General features: G+C 32.8%; 2 protein-coding genes across 2 annotated transcripts; one reads left to right on the top strand and one right to left on the bottom strand.

Annotated features, from left to right (window-relative positions):
• The first annotated feature begins 5,099 nt into the window (after nucleotides 1-5,099).
• Nucleotides 5,100-8,610, top strand: LOC101258647 (ras-related protein Rab7-like). The gene is made up of 8 exons (XM_004237420.5): nucleotides 5,100-5,380; nucleotides 5,531-5,557; nucleotides 5,815-5,914; nucleotides 6,141-6,287; nucleotides 6,677-6,757; nucleotides 7,498-7,643; nucleotides 8,225-8,263; nucleotides 8,427-8,610. Exons 1-8 carry the CDS (start codon nucleotides 5,328-5,330, stop codon nucleotides 8,491-8,493), a joined length of 660 nt encoding a protein of 219 aa, XP_004237468.2. The 5' UTR covers nucleotides 5,100-5,327; the 3' UTR covers nucleotides 8,494-8,610.
• A 385-nt stretch (nucleotides 8,611-8,995) lies between these two features.
• On the bottom strand, nucleotides 8,996-24,970 carry LOC101258943 (RNA cytidine acetyltransferase 2-like). Its single transcript, XM_004237421.5, has 26 exons — nucleotides 24,680-24,970; nucleotides 24,495-24,586; nucleotides 23,366-23,537; nucleotides 23,114-23,236; nucleotides 22,678-22,851; nucleotides 22,317-22,427; nucleotides 19,520-19,653; nucleotides 19,342-19,435; nucleotides 19,035-19,133; nucleotides 18,534-18,670; nucleotides 18,250-18,344; nucleotides 17,472-17,595; nucleotides 17,302-17,389; nucleotides 17,105-17,204; nucleotides 16,955-17,010; nucleotides 15,643-15,819; nucleotides 14,658-14,695; nucleotides 12,827-12,920; nucleotides 12,309-12,488; nucleotides 12,113-12,221; nucleotides 11,703-11,772; nucleotides 11,489-11,627; nucleotides 10,242-10,370; nucleotides 9,957-10,082; nucleotides 9,615-9,680; nucleotides 8,996-9,538 (listed from the first exon to the last, which is right to left on the bottom strand). Exons 1-26 carry the CDS (start codon nucleotides 24,782-24,784, stop codon nucleotides 9,278-9,280), a joined length of 3,093 nt encoding a protein of 1,030 aa, XP_004237469.2. The 5' UTR covers nucleotides 24,785-24,970; the 3' UTR covers nucleotides 8,996-9,277.
• Nucleotides 24,971-25,520: the final 550 nt, after the last annotated feature.

The following is a 25,520-nucleotide window of genomic DNA, read 5'->3' as shown; positions in this document are numbered from 1 at the left end:
AACCAAGCATATTGACGTAAGGTATCATTTTCTGAGAAGTGAGAAGAGAATCAAGGTGAAGAAAGTAGGAACTGCTGATAATCCTGCTGATATGTTCACAAAGCCGGTTCCACAGAGCAAGTTTCAACACTGTTTGGACTTGCTCAACATCAGAAGCTGTTAATTGCCCTGCGGGGCAACTCTGAGGAAGAGGGGGAGGCCTGGCACTATCATAGTGCGTCTGAAGAATCTGTTCGGAGAATTCAAGTCAAGGTGGAGATTTGTTGAATGCCTTGAATCGGACCCGGCCCGACGGTATACAATGTTGCTGTATTGGGCCCTTAATTTTCTGTTGATTCTGTATGTTGGGCCCAAGCCTGTTAGGGCGTAGCTTAGCACTATATATAGACGCTATGGCAAACCCTATTCTGTAATTCTGTTTTTGCCTCTCCATAATAAAACTGCTCCCTCTCTTCCCGTGGACGTAGCCAATTTATTGGTGAACCACGTAAATCTGTTGTCTTGTTTTTCGCGTTTATATTTTCTCGTATTATCTCAAATTCCGCACAACAATCTCAATAAATCAAATATTCCTATGACATATAATTACCTCAATTATACGAGTTTAATAAAGAACATAATCACACATAATAAATTCAGTCTATAATATATCAGCTAATGTCCATCTGCTCTGGCATTCTTGGATTACAATCCACACTCTATAGTAATAAAACTTTGCCCTTATAACACCGTTACTCGTACCATTCTCAACCCATCACATACAAACAATTAATCACATTGCCTTTTATTATCCCTTTTCTTCATTAGAATTAAGGTGGCGAAGTCAACACTTGCTGTTTCACCCACATCTATGATCAAATTCCTAAATTTCAGACGTAGGGTTACATCCAATTTCTTTCCAATATATAAATTTAAAAATATTCAGAAAATATCATACACTTAAAACTTAATTACATTAACAATTATCAAACTTAATCATAACTATTAAAATCTAAAGAAAACGGCCAGAAAACACTTGCTGTTTCCAAGCCTTACATTGAAACACCCTAAGTTTGTATTTACCAATTTAATCATCATTGACTAATCATATCCTAAATCATCACATAATGATTTGACCATCACCCCTTTTTCTCCCTTAAAAAGACGGCTATACAGTAATATATTTTTTATTCTTCAAACTTTAAACCCATTTAGAGTGTGTTTGGTACGAAGGAAAAGATTTTCTGGAAAATATTTTCCAATTTTCTCATGTTTGGTTGGGACAAAAGTTTCAAAAATGTTTTCCAAATCAACTCATTTTCCTTAAAATTAAGGAAAATGACTTACCTTCAAAAATTAAGGAAAATATTTTCCATAACTCTCCTCCAATTTTAAGTTACATTTTTTTTTTGGGAAAAACATCAATTTAAATAAATATTTTCAATTTCAAAATTTTATTTTTTCACCTGATCCTTGACCCTCCCCCCACCGGCCAGCCCCCCAACCCCAACCCCTCCCTAAAAAATTAATTTTGTTTTTTAAAAATATTTTCAACTTCAAATTTTTATTTTTAAACTCCTACCCCTTCCCCCCTCTCCCCTCCCGGCTAGCCCCCAGCCACCCCAATCCCCAAAAAAAATAATTTTATTTTTTAACAATACTATCAACTTCAAATTTTTATTTTTTCACTCCTATCCCCTCCCCTCCCCCCCTCCCCCCACCCCACCCCCCACCACCCCTCCAAAAAATAATAATTTTGATTTTAAAAAATATTTTCATGTCATAAATTATTTTTTACTCTAGTAAAATTAAAAGATGTCTCTCCAAAACATTTTTCATTCATAAATCAAACACTAAAAATTATTTCCAGAAAATATTTTCTACTCACCAACCAAACATGAGAAAATAAGTCAAAAATCCACTTGTTTTCCAGGAGGAACATTTTCCATGGAAAACATTTTCCTCCATACCAAACACACCCTTAGTTGTTTATCATTTTTTAAATTTAATAATTAACTATACGAATAATAATACAATAATAATATGATATTTATCATTTTATATATACAACAATACAGAGGTTTGAGAGATTATCTGACGATGCACATGCAGGTTAGTTTCTTCCTTCATTTTATTTTATTTTTTCTAAATTAATTTGTATTAAAATTAATAATTTCTATTAACCTAATTTAATATTTTAGACTTGATCCATTATTCTTTAAAATAATTAAATTACCTACAAATTATTAACTATGTTTAAATGATCATTCAAAATTATCAAAAAAAAAAAACTCAATTTGTATATGTTGAAAAACTTTGTATATTATGACAAATATAAAAAAAAAAAAACTTTTGGTTTTGGGCATTTAATAAACACATCGACTATAGAGAAACCACTTCCTACCACCTAACCACTTTTCATAACTTTCTTAGTTTTGGACAGAGTCATGTGATTGTCACAAGAAATGTTGCATGACTTGTTACTTCTGGCCTTTTTAGATCACATAAAAAAAATTTGGTAATTAATTTAATAAAGAAATTCACAAGAAAGGAGTAGGAAAAACAAAACAGTTGTAAATATGCAAACACAATTTTGTACAAATACTCAACAACATATTATTATTATTATTACTATTAACGAACTAGTCTACAAAATATGTATATGATATTTAAAACAGAAAAGGGTCAAAATTGTCCCTAAACTATGTGAAATAGATCACTTATATCCTTCCTTATATTTTGGGATTAAAAATACCTCTGTTGTTATATTAAGAGACCACATATATCCTCAAGAGTTAACATCCCATAATTTTATTGACTTTGCAAGCCACGTGAGACTAATTCTTCCACTTAAGCATTGCCAACTAGGATTCATTACAAAAGAACTTTAGCAGCGAAAATAGTCGCCAAAAGCCCAAAAAATCGTCACTAAAAGTTTTTAACATTAAATTCTAATTGTGTTTTTTTCTTAAAAACAAAAATGATATCGCTTAAGTAAGAGTTTGAAGACACTATATGTTTTTTATTTTTATATTAGATGTAAATGTTTAAAGTACAAAGATGCATTATATAGTAGGAGATGTGAATCAGAAGTAATTTTCATGATTTTTCGTAATAATATTAGGTGTTTTTAATAATAATATGGCAAGTTATTTATTTTAGAATTTCAGGTTGCAATCGAAAATTAATCATCATATTTTTTTGTTAAAAAAATAGGTTTTACTATTAGTCGTCATTAAAAGTCACTCATAACCTTTAGTGGCAATATTTTGAGATTGACAACTTTGTCGCCACTAAAGATCAAGTTCTTCTGTAGGGAATCTTAGTTGACAACGCTTAGGTGGAGGGACTAGTCTCATGAGGCATGCCACGTCACTAAAAAATTGGGGTGTTAACTTTTGAAGGTATTTGTGATCTCCTAGGATAACAACGGGGATATTTTTTTCGCAAAATGTAATGAAACTATAAGTGATCTATTTCGCATAATTTAAAAGCAATGTTAACCCTTTTCCGTATTTAAAAAACAGTTAGTTACACTAAACATGTTTGTCAAATATTCGCAAATTTGATTAAATAGAGAACAACATTTTCATAAACATGTATGTTTCGAAAATTATAAATAAGAAATTAACACAAATTAATTAAGAAGTTACACCAATTAGTACTAATCACTTTGAATAGGTACGTCATCTGCGTTTTTATTTTGTTTATTTATTTGTTTATTCTTTCGCTTCAAAATTATTTTATAATTACATAAAAAGTTATTTTATAATTTTAATTCATTTTACATAATTATATACTTTAGTTTCGACTATACTACATAGGAGTGTATATATATATATATATCATTTTTATATTGAAGGGAAGTAAGTGTCTATTTATATTAGTTGCTCGTATCATATAAATAATTGTTCCAAATTACTTTTTAAACTATAAAATTAAAATCAAATTAATTGATTTTTTTTCATTTGATCTTTATAATAGTTACTATTTATGAATGTAAAAATTTGTAAAGTTTTTTTAAAAATATAAATTTTAAAAAAAAATCTTCTTATTTATAATTCGTTAAGAAACGGGAGAGAAGACAATTAATATACACAGTAAATATCTTATTCTTAAGTGCAAAACATTTACTGGCATGCACAAAGGTCCCATTTGTGGTTCTACAGAGAGGCAAAACATTTAAATCAAGACAAAATTAATTTTTAAAAAATCATTTTATCCTTAAAATTAAACTTTTTTTGAAAGTATAAACAGTAATGATCACATGCATAAATATTGTGAAATTAAAAAAAAGTTCATTTATGATAATTTTTTATGTACATATATTTAGTCAAAAGAGTTGCCTGAATAAGGCACATAAATAGAAAGAATATTTGTGTAGTTATTTAATAGAAAGAAAAAATATAATAAAATTCCTTCGATTTTATAAATTAAACATACAAACTAAAATAATTTATTTAATGTAGGAGCCAATTAATAGTATGAAATAAATAGAGTATATGAAACAACTCCCCTAAAATGGAAAAGACTAATTAGGGTGTGTTTGACATGTAAATATTTTCTATTTTCATGTTCAATTATATATAAATACTATTAAAATAGTGATCTTTATTTATATAAAATACAAAAATAAATAAATAACTCATTTATTATATTAAAAAATGTATTTCATAAAAATATTTTGTTTTGTAAAGAAAACAATATTGAAGTCATCAACTTCTCTTGATTAAGAACTAATAATGCAAAATTCAAAATCACCTAAATCCAAGGTCAACACTTTACATGGGATCCACTACCCCTTGAAAAAAATTAAATTAAATAATCATCAAAAGAGCTAGAAAGACTCATTCCATTAACAACCAACAAATCATAAAAACAAAAGTTTTGCTGGCAAAAATCTTTTTGGTCAATTTTTTAAAAAATTATTTTTTCACCAGTTCGATTAATTCAGATTTATGTAAGCCTTAGTTAAGGGAATGAGCTCCTTAATAGACTTTTTTCATATTCAAGATTTGAACTCGATATTTTTTATTAAAATAAAAAGATCTTATTTATCTCATCATAATCAGCGTCAATTAAATTTTCCTTTCTTCATATACAAAAACCATAAAGAACACAGATATAAAATAGCAAACAAAACAAAGAAAAGGAATTGTAGAAACACAAATGGCCACACCTATCTAAAATGTTACATTTGCCTTTTGAACATGTCCACCACTTAATTCTCCCTATATCTTTGGTTCCCTCCAGAAGAAAATAATCTTTTATAACAAAGTTTCTTCAAAAACAAAAATAAAGACATCATTTCAAACTATACTACAAAGTAACAAGTTGTTTCTTGAAACATGTCCCAACCTCTAAGAAGTTTGCTCAAAGTCATTGTTCTTGGTGATTGTGGGTAAGAACTTTCACTATCCTTTTTATCCTTTTTGCTATTTTCAAAGGATAAGCAGAATCAGAATATAAAGTTTATGAGTTCGAGATTTTAATTAAGTCATTAAATTGTTCTTATTCTTCTTCTAACACGTTAACATGTTTGTATTCTCAGGGTGGGAAAAACATCTTTGGTGAACCAGTATCCATCACATTGCATAGACTTTTTCATTACATTATATTCGGTGACGGAGTCAAGATTTATTAATTGGGTGATAATATATTTTATAATGTTTTAAGTGATTTTTATTTTATTTATTATTTTATTTGTACAAATGGGAAGAGGACATTTTCTCAAAAGTATTATATTCTAGGTAGAGATGACAAATTGTGATGGAGTAAGGTATTATTTAGTCAAGTTTCTTTTGCAATTTGTGGTTTCATTAACTATAATTATAGATATGTTTTCAAGAAGTTTAGGGAACAATATAAGGCAACAATTGGAGCTGATTTTGCTACTAAAGAACTAGAGATTGGTGAAAGAGTAGTCACATTGCAAGTAAGTGACTTTGTTCTATAAAATTGATTATGGTGGTCGATCAGGTTCATCATTTTTATATATACATAAAAAAAATTGACGTTGTATATATAGTATGACGACTTTCTAGCAAAGGAAATTCAGATGAACCCTTATGATCATCCGCCCGGGATTACAAAAAATCAAATATTGAATATTTTGATCCTAAGTTAATTTTTCTTTTTTTTTTTATAATTTGTTTTGGTAGATATGGGACACAGCAGGGCAAGAAAGGTTTCATAGTCTTGGTGTTGCATTTTATAGAGGAGCAGATTGTTGCATTCTTGTATATGATGTGAATGTGCCTAAGTCATTTGAGACTCTTCAACATTGGCATGAAGAATTTATCAAACAGGTGATCTCAATCAATTAATTTATCTATAGTATTTTCTCACGACTTTTTCCATTTCCGTGCTTTTTTTTTCTTTGAGTTGAGGGTCTATCTAGTGACGTAGCCACATATAGTACAGGATGATCAATTGGACACCCTTCATCAAAAAATTATACGATATATATTTGTCAAAAATTATTTTTCATATACTATATAATTTGAAACAGATTCTCCAAACTTCACTTTCTGAGAGTATACAAAGTATGTTATTGTTATTGTTATTGTTGTTATGTTGCATGTCAATTTGTTAATTTATATATTATGACCTTCTTTTCAAGTTGATATTTGGCATTTTTTTTTATTTACATGATTAATTCAAAATTGTAATTTTGTTAGTATGTGAGTGATTCCAGGCAGACCTAACAGAGCCTGAAAAATTCCCATTTGTCTTGATTGGTAACAAAGTAGACTTGGAATATGGCAGCACTGAGATAGTAAGTTTTTATGTTCATTCATTTTTGTTAAATAATTTCCTTCAATATCAATTTATTTTTTTTAAAAAAATAGCATATATAAAGTAAAATTAGGAATTAGGAAGATAAGGCAGGTTACATGCACTCATTAGAAAAAGTGGAATAATGCATTAGTATCCCTTCAACTTATGTTCGAAAATTCATAGACATATTTATACTATTCTATTAACCTCCTGAACTTATTTTATTAATAATTTTCTATCCCTTTTCGTCCTTCTTGACACTATCTTGTAGGCCCAACATTGATTGACTTTTTTTTCAAGCTAATGTCACGTAAGCCGAAAAGGGGTAGAAATTACTTATAAAATAAATTTAGGAGAGGTAATAGGACCTTAGTATAGTATAAGTGTGTATGAAATTTTGGGCATAGATTGAAAAAGTACTTGTGCATTTTTCCGAAAAAAGTAATTTAAACTTTAGTGCACAAAGCATTTTATCTTCACATTGGATCCACAGAGGGGTTGCATGCCCGCACGCCAATGAAATGTGATCTAGACAGTTCCCTATTTTGATGCAAGTATCAATTGTTTGTTGATTTCTTAGCTAGAATTTATAACATATACAAATCACATATATATATATATATATATATAAGCGATCTTATTGTTACTCGAAGGCTCTCCTTCATACTAGTACATTAATAGTAGAAAATTTATTTAAACTGTCATTTTTTAATTAAAGAAATCCAATTACAATTACAGGTTTCAGAGAAGCAAGCAAGGGAATGGTGTGGTTGTAGAGGAAATATACAAAACTTTATGACCTCAGCTAAGGAGGATTATAATGTTGATGCTGCATTTTTGTGTGCTGCACAACTTGCCCTGGCCAATGAAGATGATCACAACATGTAAGTATAATCTAGATAAATATTATTAAAGGTGAGGTTGAGAGTGTGTTGGAGGATGGAAAAGACACGACTTCAAATATCACTTGTGAAATTTCTTTTTCTCGACTTCCATAAAAAAAGATAATTTCCTCATTTATTTAAGGAACATGTTTTCCTTCAAAAAAAAATGCCCCCCTCAAGTTTTGACCAACAGAACATGGAAAAATTAAATCGGAAAATGTTTCTTCCTCTGTACCAAACACACCTTGACTATCCATCATAATTTTGTCACAAATTCGTACATCACAAAAATTACGTACGAAAAAAATAGCATAACTCACAAATTTATGTATTCGCCATAAAACCATCACAAATCCATCATAATTTTGTGACAAACCTATCATAAATTGTTTTTTTTTACTACATTTGATGTTCAGTATTAACATTAAAGTTCAATTAATTTAAATTCGCACAGATAGAATCCATTGAGGGGCAACTTTCCTACCAAAAGAAATTTCATACTCAAAGCTCAAAATCGAGAGCACTAATATTTTTTGTTTTTTTCTTGTAATTTTGACATTTCTCATGTTCATTTACTCCAGCTGGCAGGCATCATTAGATGAAGAAATGCCTTCTCATTGGTGAGTAATTGATGTGTATATGACAATTTAAATTGATATTTTTTTTCTTTTTTTATCTCTTTCTCCCTTTTGATCCAAACTCACAACCTTCGAATTGAAAGTGAGGACTACTTATCTATCATACGATCAACTCACTCATCAACTGTTGTCTCTTTTTTCTCAGTCAACTCCAAAGAATACCAGAATCTGTATCAGGAATTGAGCAGCAAAGAGGAGGATGTTCATGTTAATTAATTTGTTTCTTCTAATTCTTTATTTATTGTTTTATTTGGTACTTCCGTAATTTTCACTATTCTTAGAAATTCCTTTATTCGATGAATAAACAAAGCCTACTTTGTTAAAATGAACTACAATTTCAGTGGATTTTAGGTTTTAAATTTAATGTTGAAATTGCATCAACAGTTATGTTTATTCAGTAATTTTATTTATCTACAAAGAAATATGGATACAGTTAGGGAAAAGGCAAATAGGCACATGATTATGGCAGTTCTTGAGGTAAAATAAAAAGAATAAAATAGATGCAATTGTGAGAAGAGATCACAAGGTGTGGAATTGAAACTCTTAACGTTATCTGAACTATGAAAATTCAAATGGTCAACCAATGAATCGACTAAAATTCCTCATTTAACATAGTATATATACTATTTACTCACAAGTAAGAAATCTGAACTTCTTCATGAAACAAATCAATATTACTCCTCATAGAACAATTGCTAAAAACTTGATATAAGATTGGTGCAGAAAAATGATGATATATAAAGGACGAAAACAAGAAGTGCTTTAACCTATAACATAGCTGATAAAAAACATTCTAAGAAAATTGGTACTTCTGCAAAGAAACTATGACAAAATTGGACCTATATATGATTGCATAAATAGTGATGATGGTTGCGATTAAGAAAATAATATGATGTAAGATACGCATTATCTTGATATATTCCTCCACGGAGGAGAAGTCTCCTAAGCAGGCCTTAAGGAAAGGAAAGGAGGGTAAAAGTTGTTGCGTGAACACGATTAACCCTTCCGCTTCTTATGTGATTTGGACCCGGAGTTGTTTTTGTGTCTTTTCTTGTCACTGTTTTCACTCTCTAGCTTGGAATGCTTCTTCTCCAATTTGCTTTTGTTGGATTTTACACTAACTACACCACCAGAACTTATCTTCCCACCGCCATTCTGGAGAGCACTTTCAAAATCAGCCTCTCTGTCTACGATAGCGAATTGCTGAAATAGCTCTGGGTCCAACAAACCTTCCGTTGTCTTGGCTTTCATGTCATCCTAGATATGATCTTAGGTAAGTATATATTTTTCCAAATGGGAGAACTTGCAGAGACCAAAGCAAGTAAATTCAAACCTGAACTTTTTTTGCAGCATCATTGAGATCTTCATCAACAGATATCAGATGTGGTTCCAATGTAATCTGAAAACAACAAGGAAAAAAGTGCCTCCATTAATCTTCAGCGGTGATAGATGAACAGCAGACAAGCAGTTACAGTGCCTCAAATGCTGCTATTTGATGAAACAAAATTGGTCACTTCTTGAGACAAACTGACATGAGAAGTGTCAGACTCTCTTTCTGTTGCCTAGTCACGCATAGTATGACGATGCATGCAGATATTTATCACATTTTTAGTTTCTCTTTGTCATAGCATCATAGGACGTTTGGGGGAGTGAAATAAATAACTTATCTACTTACCGCTTTAAGCCGAGATGCAGTTGATGAAAATTCTTTTGATTTTAGATTATGCAGGTATTTGAAAAGCCTCTTCATGGTTTTCATGAAAAAGGACAATACTTGTTGCCTTTCCAAATTCATTTCTACCTGTAAAATAAAATTGAAAAGAGTAAACTCGAAGCAATGGAGTTCATTGGATGAAATATCTTATTAAGTTTGGATGTGATGGAGGACAATTAGCAGCATCAACAAAACCTGACACTACAGAATAACCTATTCAAAATAAAGACTAGCAATGCAGCAAACCTCTATTTCAGAGATGTCTTTGTGTTGCAGGCCATAGCAAAGCAATATGGAAGCCTGGACATATGAAAGTGAAACTGGCAAATGCTCCAAAAAGTACTCACGCGCAAGTTTTTGAGCAACATCTCGAATCTGTGTGAAAATTTCATGCAAATAATCAATTTGAATAATAAACAAATGTCAGGCACTTCTGAGATTTTCTAACAATGCTTGCACTAGGAAATAATGGAACAGTGTCTACACACAAAATAACAGTCACTTTTGAAGGGTTTGTTGTTGAGCAGCACATCCTTTTTATCCCTCAGTTCTTTCCCTTTTCCTATTAGCCATCTTTATAATTCTAGGAACCGGAGAACAAACCACTTAACGAAAAATAATTAGATATCAAATGATAGATTATAGGATTTTCTTCCAATTTATCAAATAGAACTTCAACCTTTATAACTGAACACCTAAACACAAACAGACAAGAAAAGGAAAATCATGCCTTTGTTATTTATAAAGAAATATATCTGACATATTTCACTTGTCATTTTTGGTTTAGAACTTTCTTGTTGAACACCTACACAAACAGAAAAAGAAGAGGAAAATCATGCCCTTGTTAATTATAAAGAAATGTAACTGACATATTTCACTTGTCATTTTTTGTTCAGAATTTTCTTGTTTGTCAAAAGTACCAGTATGAGTATTTCATTCACTTGAACCATGTTGTTCTTGTCAAAAGTAATCGCACCAATATGAGTTTTTAATCCACATAGGGACCAGACATCAACATCTTTTAAGAGCAGATGGTAGCAGGAGTTCACCAAATCATTCACCAGATTTGCGTAAAAGTGAACTCCAGTTGGTTATGATGCTTGAAATTCGAAAATGCCAACTTCAAGCTCTTTTCAGTGATTCAAGTTTTTCAGGCATGTAGACCACAATGTTTGTCTAAAGTACAATCTCTATATGATTGTTGATATTGAAACATACATCTAGCATAACTAGATAGTAGCACCAACAAAAATCTTCTATCGCTTCTCCAGATAACATATTTTCATTCCCATCACCAATTGAGATCTAACCAGTAAGTCCATAAGGTTATTTGAGTAGGCTCAAAGCACTCTTAGCCTTTTTCTTAATAGACAGTTCATACAGCACGTTTGTCCACTTACCCATTTCGACAAGTAAAAACTGTAACACAAAGGATCTTGCTTCACTATTTAGTATTAACATATTTCCTCATAAATCATTAACTCAGAACTTACCAAGGGGTAGTCAATAAGGCTATTTGAGTAAGCTTCAAGCATCTTCATCTCATCAGGGTTCAGAACAAACTTCATGGAGTTTGACAATTCACTTGAAGCAGGGTCCTGCTCCACAAAGTTGATCTTTGGATCAAAGACACTGCACGATTATGGCCATCATAAGCATATATAAAGAGGCACACATATAAACTAACCATCAAAATTACATTCTTACCTCATAGCAAGCTTGTAATTCATCTTCTGGTAGGTAGAACCCAACAGTTCGACTAACCTTCTCTTGTATACTGACAATGTTATAAACAACATCAATATCAAAATAGGTATTGACAACAACTCTAAAATTATAGAAAAAAGTAATAGAATAAACACATGTTACTACAATAACTGCAACTTGTTTGATAGGATGTGGATACAAAAGGGGGAAGACAAAAGTGTGACGGCAATGCATGAATGTAATATGAAGTCACTACTCTATAACAATGCATGAATGCTGACAAACATATATTAGGAATTGTAACATTTGAGTTCCTCTTTATCATGACAAAAGATCTTCTTCCAATCTCCTTCCAGTTCCTTCCAATGATAAGCTAAAAAAAATCAAGGAGGACAAAAACAACTTATCACCTTGGTAAAGGGGACCATAAAAGCCCCACTCATCTGATTCAGCAGCTTTAACATCATCATTCTTCAATGCCTTCAAGACCATGCATGTGTACTCGCCGGTTACACTATTCTGATTCATCCAATCACATGTTCATCACTAATCCTCAACTGCAAACATCTAAAAATAACTGAAGGAACAGAGGACTCTTAGACTTACTGGGGCATTGCCTATGAAAAATGGAGCAAACTTATGTTTTCTCCAAAAGCGGAAGAGATCCAATGTAAGTCCAAATGAGACACCAAGGTAATGGAGCCTTTCAGGCCGTCTTTCACCTAAAGGAACAAGCAATGGAGGAAGATCTGTTCTTGGTCTTATATTTTCTTCAAGCAAAGATACCTGCAAGGAAGGTGGTTTAAAATCAGTAACAAAAAGCAAGCAAATGATCTAATCCCACATAGAAGTATTTCTAGACTTTGCAACCATCCCATTTGCCATATTACAGCAAATGATTAATCACAAGAGCTAACACAATGAACGCACTAGACAGTGGTCTGGAGACAAACCACATCAATATGAAGAAAGACACAGATTCAATGAGAAACAATATTATGATTTAACACTGTCTTAAAAGGGTACAATGGTATAAACTTTTTGCAACTTTAGGACACCCAAGGGATAAAAGGGAAGCCAATAACCTAAAGTACTAACTGCAAAGTTAGATCAAATAAGATTACCTCCTGAGCAGCTTCAGTTACATTGACTTGAGGAGTCTCCAATGTATCTTCTGTCTCTACTTCGGATAATTGCGTAAACTGACCCTCAAAGTACCTATTAAACACATTCAGTAGAAAAATGCATAATATGTACTGAACTGAAAACACATTAATCTAGAAATGAAAACCTAAAAGCCATGAAACACAATAAATATGCACGCTCTGCAGACTTGCAAGTGTAAAAAGGAAGAAGTCAACAAGTGTAGAACCGTTCCATATCATCATCAACAATCAAGAACAAAAAAACCATTCTTTTATACCTACTTTTCATAATATACTACACTAAGATTATAGTGAGCAGTCATTTCACATCATTTTAGGCAGGTAAAGGTGTGTTGTTCAGAGGCCATCACGGTCATATTCAGGATTCACAGTAGTGTAAATTTTAATAATATCTTTGTTGTTCCAAACAACAAGGGTCCTTGACCTTTGACATACAAATAGACAACAATGATTTGAATGCTTACAGGCTAGGCATAATCCGTAAACCAGCTGAATTATTAATTCACACCAGACGAAAAACAATTACAAGCAATTGACAGAATACACTTCCTTTTTCCTTGATTTGAGAATGGTGACAGGTTCATATATATATATATATAAGAAAGGGTAAACTACACAAGCTGTGTAGTCTTCCAAAAATAAAGTAAAGTTCCTATGAGAATGGTGACAGGTTCATATATATATATATATATATATATATAAGAAAAGGTAAACTACACAAGCTGTGTAGTCTTCCAAAAATAAAGTAAAGTTCCTAGCTGTCCGCTTCTTACAGAAAAGAAAGACTAGAAAAAACTTGCCTCAGGACTCTTGCTTACTATAAACATGCTTTTTCACAATTCACTTTTTTTCCCTGGAGTTTATCTTATGTTGTCATGGGGCTTTCCAAGCAAAAGCCTGTTTGGTTACTTCGCCTCTCCATTCATTTTGCTCAGAATATTCATTTCCAACCTCCACCAAGACTTAGTCATAAGAACAACTACTTTTACAAGATATGTTTATACTTGGTCAGAAGAATTAAAAGAGCATCTCGCCAGTTTTATGCAATGAATACCAGACCCCGTGTCAGTTACAAACAAAACTTGCACCCAGTTCTATTTTGCAGTTTTTGCAGGAACTTCTGAACTGGATCAAAACCAACTTAAATGCCAACAGAATATTTAAGGTATGAACAGTACCACCAGAATATAATGTGAGTCCTGAGACTTCCAAGAAAACCTTCTTCGCCACTCAGTTAAAAGTGCAATGATAGAAAAGGCTGTTGAACCTTTCCAATCCCTTCTGAGGAAAGAGCAAGCGCTTGCTTCATTTTCTAACAGCTCTCTCAAAATTTACATGCAACAACCTACACCATGATATGCCCCCCAAAATTCAACTAGGCTTATTTCTCTTTATATGGTGTTTATAAAATAAAAAAATTGCTCGACCATGAAAAATCTATTTTTGATGACTACCCAAACAAAGAGATTACTCTTTTAAGCTCAAAATATGGGAGAAAATGGCTTCTTGATTATCCAGAAACTGTGTTGATAGCATGAGGGAGGGAGAGAGAGGTTTTGATGTTATCCAGACGACGAGGAGTTGTCTACAAAAAATAGGGTCTTGGACTAAATTGACATAATTTTAAGTTTAGACAAACAAAAAATGGGAATGGTGCTAACCCTATATACAAGCAATGGCCTATGGAGTAGCTTAATCATTCACAAATATAGAAAGCCAAATGTGATCTACAGTCTAATCATATTGAAAACTGAAGCATGTGAGAATTGCAGGGAATTTTGTAAGTTACCTGGCTAGCAGTTCAACGGCAGCAGAACCATATCCAAGCTGCAACACCACAGTGACACATGGTTAGACAAGCATAAACAAAGGAAATAAGCAGATGGAAAATTTTCGAAGACCTCCTTACAGCTCTGATTTCATACATAAACCTCGATTATCATAAGATGCAGACCACCTTCAGTTTCAAGTTTTTTTCAAATGGAGATTTTAAGATGACAAGATTTCTAAGCTATTCCAAATCTCTCTTTTTTCAGCTTTGATTAGTAGTGCTACTTTTTGTATTGCAAATCTGCAATGAATTTCTATGAACTAATTTGTTATAAAGTCAACAATATGGAAGGACTTCAGTTCTATATCTTATTACTCCCTCCGTCCCACTTCATGTGGCACCATATGACTTGGCATGGTGATTAAGGAAAAAAGGAAGAATTCTGAAACTTGTCATTTAAACAATCCTTAGATATTTGTGTGGTTGTAAATCATTTCATTAATGGTTAAAAGGAAATTTTAAAGTGAAATTATTTCAAACCATAGTAAGGAGACATTTTTTTTGAGGCGGACTAGAAAAGAAAGAGTGTCATGTAAATGGGACAGAGGGAGAGTAATTTAAGAAGATCACCCACAACTTCACACAAATTGTGCAGCACACATGGCGGGGAAGGGGGGGGGTCACAAAATTAAGTATCCAACAGTTAATGCATCAAAGGACGTTGCAAGATATTTTAAGAAATTTCATCACTCGAACTCGGTCTCATTCAACCAATTAAATCCCTGAGTTCCAGTCTAGAGAAGATTTCCCTTGCAAGTCCTTTATATACACAACACTCCATCCGGGCTCAATTCTTTCCAACACCAAACTATTTGTCTTTTACGGTAAAAACAAGGAGTTCACCATATCCTCTCACACCATGAAGGAGATCAATATGACAGACAAACCTAAAGGAGATCTTGGACATTCTTTTTACTAGATTCCTTGAACTGATAAGCATTACCTTCATAGCACTCGGATGTGTAGCAATCCGTACGATGCGGGCACCTGAAAGGCTTGGGAATTCATCATCAGCAAACTGCTGAGAGAACTTCCAAGGTATCTGATCTCCAAAGGGCTGGCGACCTTGGAGCAAAGCTGTTCTAGCAGACTGCTGAGAAATTTGACCCTCCAGGCAGACCTGTGTGTTTAAGTCAAATTAATATAGATCAAAAACTCTTAATGTCTTTGATTCCAAGTAAATATTTAGGTGAAATAAATGAAGTACCATCTATTTAATTCTCACCAGAACTGAATGAAACTAGAAAAAAGAGCACAACGAAAAAGTAAATATCTACCAAATGTATCTTGAAAGTTCATTTCTCTAGACCAATAAGGTTAATGATATTGTAAGAGAGATAAACACAGATAATACCATTGTCCAGGGTTGAGGAAAAAGGGTTTTGTGCTTATCAGAAATCAACCTTAAATTATTGGCTTATCAAAAAATAAACTAATACGATAGAGCATCAATCGTTGAGATCAGCTTTATGAAGCCTCTCATAAAACATGTAGCTCCATTTAGACCTGTAACAATCCAATTTAAGAAAAAGTGCAACCTCTGATGATGCATGAATATGTTGTCTATGAAGTCAGTGAGGACACTCAGAGAATGCATTGATAGAAGATGAGAATCAACAAGAGGAAACAGCGAGAAACATGATCAGCTCTCATCAGGGTTAAAAAAAAATAATTAACATTCTGACCAATTTTCTATACAGATGAAATTCCGATCAAGAGACATCAGATGATTTGCAGATTACAAATAAAACCTTACCAAACAAAAAACACACATGACCAAGTAAGAGGAATTGAGGTAACTTGCCTTTTCAGAGCTCTACAGCTGAATAGAACACAAAACACAGAATGGAATAGAATATGCTATGGATACAACACACAAATTACTGGCTGATGTTCTCAACTGAGCTGAGCCAATTTTAGTAGTGATTATGTATTTTAGGACCAAAATTTTCCACAAATAGAAAGCAAATCACATATTGGTTACCAAGAGTTAAGAGATTTTCCTATTTTTTCTTTACTACGGTAATAGCACATGAAAGAAAGCTGCATATAAAAAGAACTCCTGTAATTCTAGGCATCCAGCCAATTGGAACACCATATAAAGTAACACAAAAAAGAGAATTGTATCAACAATAAAAAAAACACTGAAACTAACAGTACCAAGTCAATATCGTGCACAGTCAAAAGATATATATAACAATTATAGCATCCCAAAGAAAAACACTTCCATAACAGGAACAGACAAGACCACTAACCTGGATGACACAGAGAATATCAGGAAGACAATTTTTTGTCTTGTCAACAACAGGGCCTGTGAGAACAATCAGTTAGGTGCTCTTGCATTTACTTCATGCAAAATTTATTTACCATGTCCTATTGAGAAGCATCAACTAGTTTAGTAATACCTAGTAGCACAAACAAGTGGTGAGCTGGAGCATCAGCCATCAACTGTAAATCATTTGGAGAATTTTTGTAATGAGAAGCAACATAGAGGGCCATCATTCGCTGCAAATTTTTCAAAGCAAAAGGATCACAATATAAAGTTGACCAAGCAAACATCAGCCTGAAGAATAATATTAATTAAAAAGCGAAGGTGGTTTACCTGCAAAAATAACTCACTGTCTTTATGATAAGAGAAAAGTGTGTCCCGGTTAACATAGTACAGATCACAATGACCGGGTTGGGGTAACCTGATTGAAGAAAAGAGAATTGTAACTGGAGAAAAATATGGTTGACTTCTCCAGGAACTACGTTAAGCCAAAGAAAATTTACCGGCTGATACTTGGGATACTATTTGTAACATCCAAACAGAGCAAAGCATTAAGCCATTGTTCAATGCGATCACCAGAAGCATATCTAATGGATTCACTCAATTCTATCTTTTTGAAAAGCCGACCTACATTTAATGGTAAAATCCAGATTTTAAACATGATTTAGCAGAGACACCATTTATCACACCACAATCATGAATAATAATGAAAGGCAAAAGTACACCCTAGAAAAAAAAATCATACTCATGAATGAACACAAACTTGAGGGGAAGCAATATTTTTTAATGACAAGGGCGAATTATCAGCATTAACTTAAAAAAACTCCAGTTTGATTCATCATATTGAACATCCAGTCATAAAAACTTCCCATTATTTAAATAATGCAGGTGGCCAGCAGAACTTCGAAGTTTGATTATTTCAAAAGCATGTATTATGAGTATTTAATTGGTATTAACTCCAGCCTGATTCATCATATACTTGGTTTTACTTGCAAATATCCAGTCATAGAGAACTTCACCAAGATTTAAAATCACACCCAGACGTGCACTGCCCAAGACACAAATTAAGGCATGATTTAAGATAAGGCCTGTGTTATTTAATAACTACATGCACAATTCTCCTTTAAAGTAACTCTAAGGAATTCTCCACCCAATATCAGTGCTCTCTAATTTTCAGTTTTCTTTGCTTTCCTAGTTCCTCCTGATTAACTTATTTAAGGATACATGGACTCTACACACCATAAGCCGAGTGATCAACTAGCAAATATGGAGATGAAATACCTGAAATTGCACTATCTGCACTTTTGGACTTCTGACTTTGCTCCTCTAGTTGTTGTAGCAACTTCAATGACAAGGATCTCCCGGTGCCTTCATAGCTTTAAGCAAAAATAATAGGATAGAGTGATCATCAGCACTGTTAACCCCAGGGTAAACACACAAGAGTGTCAAAATAATTCTTCTATCACATAAGACAGTAAGAAGCAATATAAGTTGGAAAGAGTGCATAGGTTATTTGGAGAGCATAACATTACTAGACAGAAACTAAGCTGGACACGGCCTCGTACCCATTCACAGTTGATGCAAGGAAGACGAGGTAAGGACCAAGCAAAGATTTGACCACAGGTAATGGAATAGCTGCTGCTTCATCAACAACCAGCAATTCAACTTGTGACAGCTTTACATGCTCATGAGGTAGTATATACTGGCATAGCATAAATGGTATTGATACCATCAGAAAGTCAGACATACAACTTAACTTACATATACTGGTGAAAAGAACTGCAGTGACTTAAAAGTAAAAGGTGTAAAAGATATGTTTGTAAGAAGAGGAAATTTTTAGTTTAATCATCCCTATACATCAACAACCTTACAAGAGATGGAGAAATACAAGAAATCTTGCCATACAGAATAACAGAAATCAGCAGCAAGAGTTACAAAATTGGACCGAATTCTCAAAAATTGTGAAGTTCAGGGAGAAGGGGAACGGAAGGTGCAGAAACTGATATATGAGTTTGGAAAATGGAAGACCCATTATCACGACATAACTCCTCGCCGTTAATACTGACCTGAATAGTCTGTTTGTGCTGCTTATAGATGTTGATTCTCACGATAGATTTTTTGAACTCCGGGTTATTGCTTTTCACAATATCATAATCAGTATGTTCCTGTAAGTAAAATACATATCGTGAGGCAGAAGAACGTGAGATCAATTTCAGGTACCAACTAGATGTGCGACAATCTGTTGCAAAAGAACATAAAAAAAATAGCACTATGTTTACGTTTCTACGGATATCTCAGCAGGAGAAGTGTTTTAGATTTGACAGAGAATATGCCAACACACTCTAATCAGTCAGATAAAAATTTGCATCCTACCTTGTACTCGAGCATACTGAAACCCTTACAGACAAAGTCGAACAGAGTTTTCAGATTTTCAGGACTAGGCGCTGTTACATAAATATTGGAATACCTACAATAGCAAACTATCGAAGTTAGCAAGACACAATGTAGGATCACGGAGAGGGAATGATATTGAAATCAAAACCAGATTTACCCTGCAGCAACAGCCCCTGCAATTGCCAACCCAAGAGCAGCTGACTTCCCCCGGCCACGAGCAGCAAGAAGAGCAACAGTGCTTCGAAGCGTCTTATCCAGAATAGCGTCAAGAAACGTGATCACTGCTTTTCCCTATTTCATATTATTGGTTAATAGCAGCATACAGTAGCAGCACAATAAAAAAAATTAATTGCAATGAACCCCACAAATGCTATTTATGGTGAACCGCAGTATTATAAGTTAATACTGAATCCATCCAACGACCATGTTGGCCTTGTTATTATTAATGAAAAGCTTACCTTTACCTTATTAAGAAAAAATATTGAATCCATCCATTCAAGCTTAGTTAAAGTAGTATCTAAAAAGATCACTATCAGACTCAAAATTACAATCAGAAAAAACTACAGATTTATTTAATAAAAGGATGGAAGAATGGGGAATATTTTTAAAAGGAAAAGCAAGAGCTTTAATAGACAATAATTGCAGCAATGATGATTTAACATGCTAGTTAAGCGGGGACAAAAGTTCCTAAATTCAAGACCTTAGCCCACATAGCAATATTTATTTATCGGCAAGTCATATTTCTTTACCAAGTATGTCAAGTTCTGTTCTATTTATCAGAAGTGAAGCTTTGTTTTATTTATGAGTGATTGTCCCAACCAAACCATATGATTTTACAACAGAAGTAATCACACAATTCGACCAGTAGCTTTTTTTATTTTTGAGAAGGTAATGAAACTGATTAGCAGTTTTTTTTCAGTCTGTATTCATGTGAACTTTAGACAGAGGAAATTTGTTTTTGGTGATTTCATCAAAAATTAATAGAAAAAAGACATTTAGAACTTAATGTGCTGATTAAACTCACATGACAGATGATTTTCAATCCAAAAATAGGGAACTTATTATTATTTGAACAGAGAAAAAAAAAACGACCGAGCACCAATAATGATTAAGTTTTAAATGAATAAGCTCCAAGTCTAAGGCAAGTTCTAAGTTATGGTTCTACCTATTACAGCACTATCTAAGGGAGTCAAATTTTGCTTAAAAATTGATGGCTCCTAAAATCTTACGGGTTGGACAAAGTACCTAGAATTTTAAGGTTGTGGGAGTGCTCTGAAAGTGGCGGAATCAAAAAAGTAAAAAAGACATGTTAAAAGTGAGACTCAAAATCGGGCTACCAATGTTATTAAAGGCACGCTTTAAGCACGCTTAAGCCCTGAAGGAGGCTCAGAAAGTGTTGAGCGTTTTGCCTCGCTTTATGTGCGCCTCAGCGTCGCCATCGAGGTTCTAAGGCAAACGTTTCCTTGCCAATGAGCCTCTTATGAAGAAGTGGCACTAAATAATATCATGAAAAAAATGCAATTTCTTTGGTCGTATATTTGTCATTCATGTTTATAATTATTAGTTTTCGACAAAACATATACATAGTTGTATTCTTTTCTCCCTTTGTGCCTCTTTTCATTAAAGCCCACGCTTTATTAGCGCTTAAGCCCCCCATGGACCTTAGAGCTTTTTTGCGCTTTTTGCCTTGAATAACACTGGGCTCAACAACACTAAAAGAACCTTAAGCACCAACCCAAGAGCCAATGGACCAGTCACATCATTTGTTCATTGGGTGCCCTATGTTAAATTTATACACATACTTCTTAATTTCATATATATATATATATATATTCCAAGACGAGGTTAATGGGTGCTCGAGCGCCCGGCAGACTCTGTGTAGGTCCGCCACTGGTTGGGAACAAGATAATTTAGTAGTGGCATGATTTTTAGCCTGCCCAACATAACCCATTTTAGCCCAATAAAAGCTCAATTCTAACCCATTTTTAATATTTACTTTAATTTGGGTTTACTGCTTGAAATTTACTTTGATTTTTTCCATGTATTCACATCTCTTATACCACGTATCTTGTAAGTGTGATTGTGTAAAATTTTCACTATATTAAATTAATAACCAAAATAACATTTTTTTTTTGAGAAGGTAAACCAAAATTACATTATAAGTTGTCAATACTTCTAAAAGCTTTTTTTTAAAAAAAAAAAAATGCAATATATCAGAGGATAATTTTCTGGAACAAAGTAAAGTATATGGTAAATCTAGTGTCTTCCTGAAATATCTTAAAATGTGAAATATGTGCTAACATTTTGTCTGAATTCAGAGCTCCCTATTTCATGCTGAAGCTTCACCAGAATCAAGGATAAATACAAGACAATATACTAATAAAAAGTGACTTTAAAAATGATGGGTGTAATCTTAAATTGTTTCCAATAGGAGGAAAATTAGGACATTTCTTGTGTATAAACGTATTCATATTTATCATATTGTCTTACTCAAAATGATATCGTACAAAATTAAGAAAGATGACATCCACGAGAAGCGAAGAAACATTATTTTAATTAGCTCATTCTTTCTAATTAGTATTCAAAACTCCCTATAAATAGTCAGGTTAAGTTGGGCAGGTAAAAATCCAAGTGTTAGTCCCCCTATTAACTGAATTTTGCCTGATAACTAAGTAAAATTTTAGTTAAGAGTGGTTTTAACCAATCCAACATTCTGCCACAAAGAAAAGGACAAAGATGTTCTCAGTGAATTTTCAATTTTACCAAGTATATAAGTCATTATCTCCTGTTATCCTATGAGCTATACAATAAACTCAGTTAAAACATCTATTTACATGCAAATAACTCTTTATCCTGGGGGTTAGTTCCACATAGCCAAGCAATTGGGAATGTATGACATATTATCCAATTGAGAAACAAATGTCAATTCTCACAGTTCAAGCAAAGTAACTAACCTGGTCCAAGGTACAGCATTTCCTAATGAGGGGACCGACAGGGAAGTCTTCATTCAATTGTTCTTTTAAATTCCTTAATTCCCTCTCTGCTTCTGAGAGCCCCTCGGAATCCTTCATCAAAGTAAATAAAAAAAGAACCAAGAATACTTACATCAAAAGATCACCAAAGATAGTTTATCGCGTACCAAAAAGTAACTCCAGAAAGAGTAATTCTTTTGCAGTTCAACATGTGATATGATGTAATTATATATTGCCATTACATTTCATATGGACTATGATCTGAATCAGCATATATTATCTAAGATACATAAATCAGTAATCAGAACAACTCAGGAATGAACTGATCCAAGAAGAAGTTTACCTCTTGAACAGGAACAGCAGTAATTCTCCTCATGTGAGAGGAGATTGGTAAAATATTTAATTCATCATCCATGACAATACATGTTTCGCATGATGCAAGAGAGAGTATAAATCGCTCATTAAAGCGACCAGTAGTCTGTGAATGAGATTCTGTACGAAACCTGGAGTGAACATCCTGCATATTCACATGTGTTATAACATCATTGACTCATAGAAAACCAAGTAACTATCTGCAAGCTAAAAGCAGCTTCTTCATTCAAATACTCTTTTAATGTGTGTGGGGGGGGGGGGGGGGGAGGGGTTCAGTTGAGATCTTTAATACATTAAAGAACAACGAAGAAAACCAGTAAGAAGTAACAATGGAAGAGATATCACTAATCTACTAGTTGTTCAAAAATTTCCAGCCTAGAAAGCAGAGAAGTTGGTATTGAGCGTACCATGGTCATGGTGAAGAGACTGGTTAGAGAGGACAAATGGCGAAGCAACAATACAATTAGCCCACCACCTTCAACTGTCTCTATCGTTCTCGCAAGAAGATTGGGTGTCAAAGCCTCAAAATCCTAGAACATCATAGAGGAAAAGAAAAGAATTTTCCCAAATATCACGATAACATAAAAGGGAATAAAAAGAGGAAATAGGTAGTCGATTTGCTTTAAATAGTATATGGATATTTAAAACTTCTCAGATACCTGCAATATGCACATGCCAAAAGTGTTCCCTAGAATTCTTTCTGAATCTCTATACAAGCAATAGCTAACGCCTCCAGTTGTAACAAAGAGATCAAATGGATCTGCTTTTTCAGTGTCCAGTACCCCCTGCAGTATCATTTTTTTCATTTGCTTCTGTCTCTTTTTCTTGTGACTGCAAGAAGATGATTGACTCTATCATTGACCATTTGCCTAAATGACTAACACCTACTGATAAACTGATATGAACACAGTGAGACACAAAACAAAAAACCCACTAATCACTCACAATATAAGAACCTCCATAAAAGAATGACCCTAGAATTCCTTTCACTCACCAGTAATATCCAGTAAACTAACTGCAGATATACAGCTACAATTAACTTTTTTTATGAAACTGAAAGTTTAATGGGGTGAGAGAGGCTCGAACTCTCCATACAGCTACAATTAACTATTAGCACAACAAGCAGCGTCGCCAAAGTTTCAGATCAATCAAAATTTAAAGTTTCTTCAGTAATACCCAGCTTAAGCCTGCGTTTGATCATATTCCAACCAGACAAAGTAACTACTAAAACAAAGTCAAGAACTTTGGTGAAGCAGCTTTATAGAGTTTTCATAGTTTCTGTTTGTTAAATAATCCACCGAGCACTGACTCAAATTTACATTACAAAATTCAATCCAATCTCCACATTGGACAAGCAAAATTTGGATTTCAATAAAGAATTCAAATAGTCCCTACATTTCAATTTATTTGTCCTACTTTCCTTCTTGGAGCATGTTTGGATTGGCTTTTGACTTTTAGAAATCAAAACTTATAGTTTTTGGCTTATTTTTATCATTTTAGCTTAAAATCTAATAAAGGCACTAAAAATAAGCCAAACATGCTCTTAGTCCGTTTCAGAGAGAATTTTTTTTTTCACTTTTTTGGCAATCCTTTGATATCGAAACTTACACATAACATGTTTAACACAACAAAATGAAAATTCATTTTAGTAGACAGTTTAAAACCACAAAATTCAAAAGTATTCTTTAATTTCTTTAACTCCATACCAGATTGAAATTGAAACAGAGTAAACAAACCACTTCCATAACTGGAAGAATTCAAAAAAAAAACTTGGAGCAAGTATCTCACCTGCTAAGTTCAAGTTTGTCCTTATAGCACCAAAGCACACTAGGCCGCGACTTTACAGAAGCTTTCCCCAACATATAGTGCAGATTAACAATCTATGTTTATTCAAAAAAACAAAAAAAGGTTATAAACAAGTGTTTGCTTTCTCATAAATTTATCTGATAGAACAAAGAGAAAGGTAAAATTGCCTGGTCACGAGACTTGTCTCCAATAATAACAAACATAGAACGGTGACAATTACGAACTCCATTCTCAATTAGGGTTCTAATCCGTTCATCCACTTTCTTCCTCATTATTTTTTTTTTTGATGTTCAAACTGCTCTGTTATGCTCCTGTATAGTATTAGGGTTTAGAGAAGGGTTTTTGTAAAGAAGAGATGATGAAGATTTATACATGAAAAAAAATGTTATAAATATTTGATGAAGTTATCTCGAATTTTTAAAAAATATTTTAACTTTTGTTCATTGTTCTCAAATTTTAAGAAGTAAGTGTCGTATTAATTTAATTAAAAATGTATTTTTTTTCATTTTAAGTTTTTTTTTTTTTCTCTCTTACTTTTTTAATTTTAATTTTGTTTTATCTTAAATTTTATTTCATGTTTCATCTTTTTTTCATTTTCATTTTTTTTTCCTTCACCTCCCCCGCCCCCTGTGTCAAATTGAAACTCATTTTTATTTTTTTTCTTCTCCGGTCAAATTCTATTCATACTATCATTTAGACTTTGCTAAATTATTGATAACAAATTAATTATTTTTCTAAAAAAAATAATTTTTTGAGGTATCATTAACTACTCATTTTCATATTAGAAATCATAATTTTATAAGAATAAATTAATTTCTCAAAAATTGAAAGAACTTGAATCGGATAAAACAAAAATCATATCATAATAAATCAACTCATTAATTTATCTCATTTCATATAATTTCAAAACTATGAATAATAATTTTGAAAGAATCATAATTCTCCGAAATTTGAAAAAGTTTAATTGAAATTTGAATAAAAAAACTAAATAATACCTACTAATCATTT

The sequence above is a fragment of the Solanum lycopersicum genome, chromosome 4 (assembly GCF_036512215.1).
Source record: "Solanum lycopersicum chromosome 4, SLM_r2.1".
In the NCBI taxonomy this organism is placed as follows: Eukaryota; Viridiplantae; Streptophyta; class Magnoliopsida; order Solanales; family Solanaceae; genus Solanum; species Solanum lycopersicum.
Note: the sequence above shows the minus strand (reverse complement) of the source record. Positions and strands in the feature narration are given on the sequence as shown.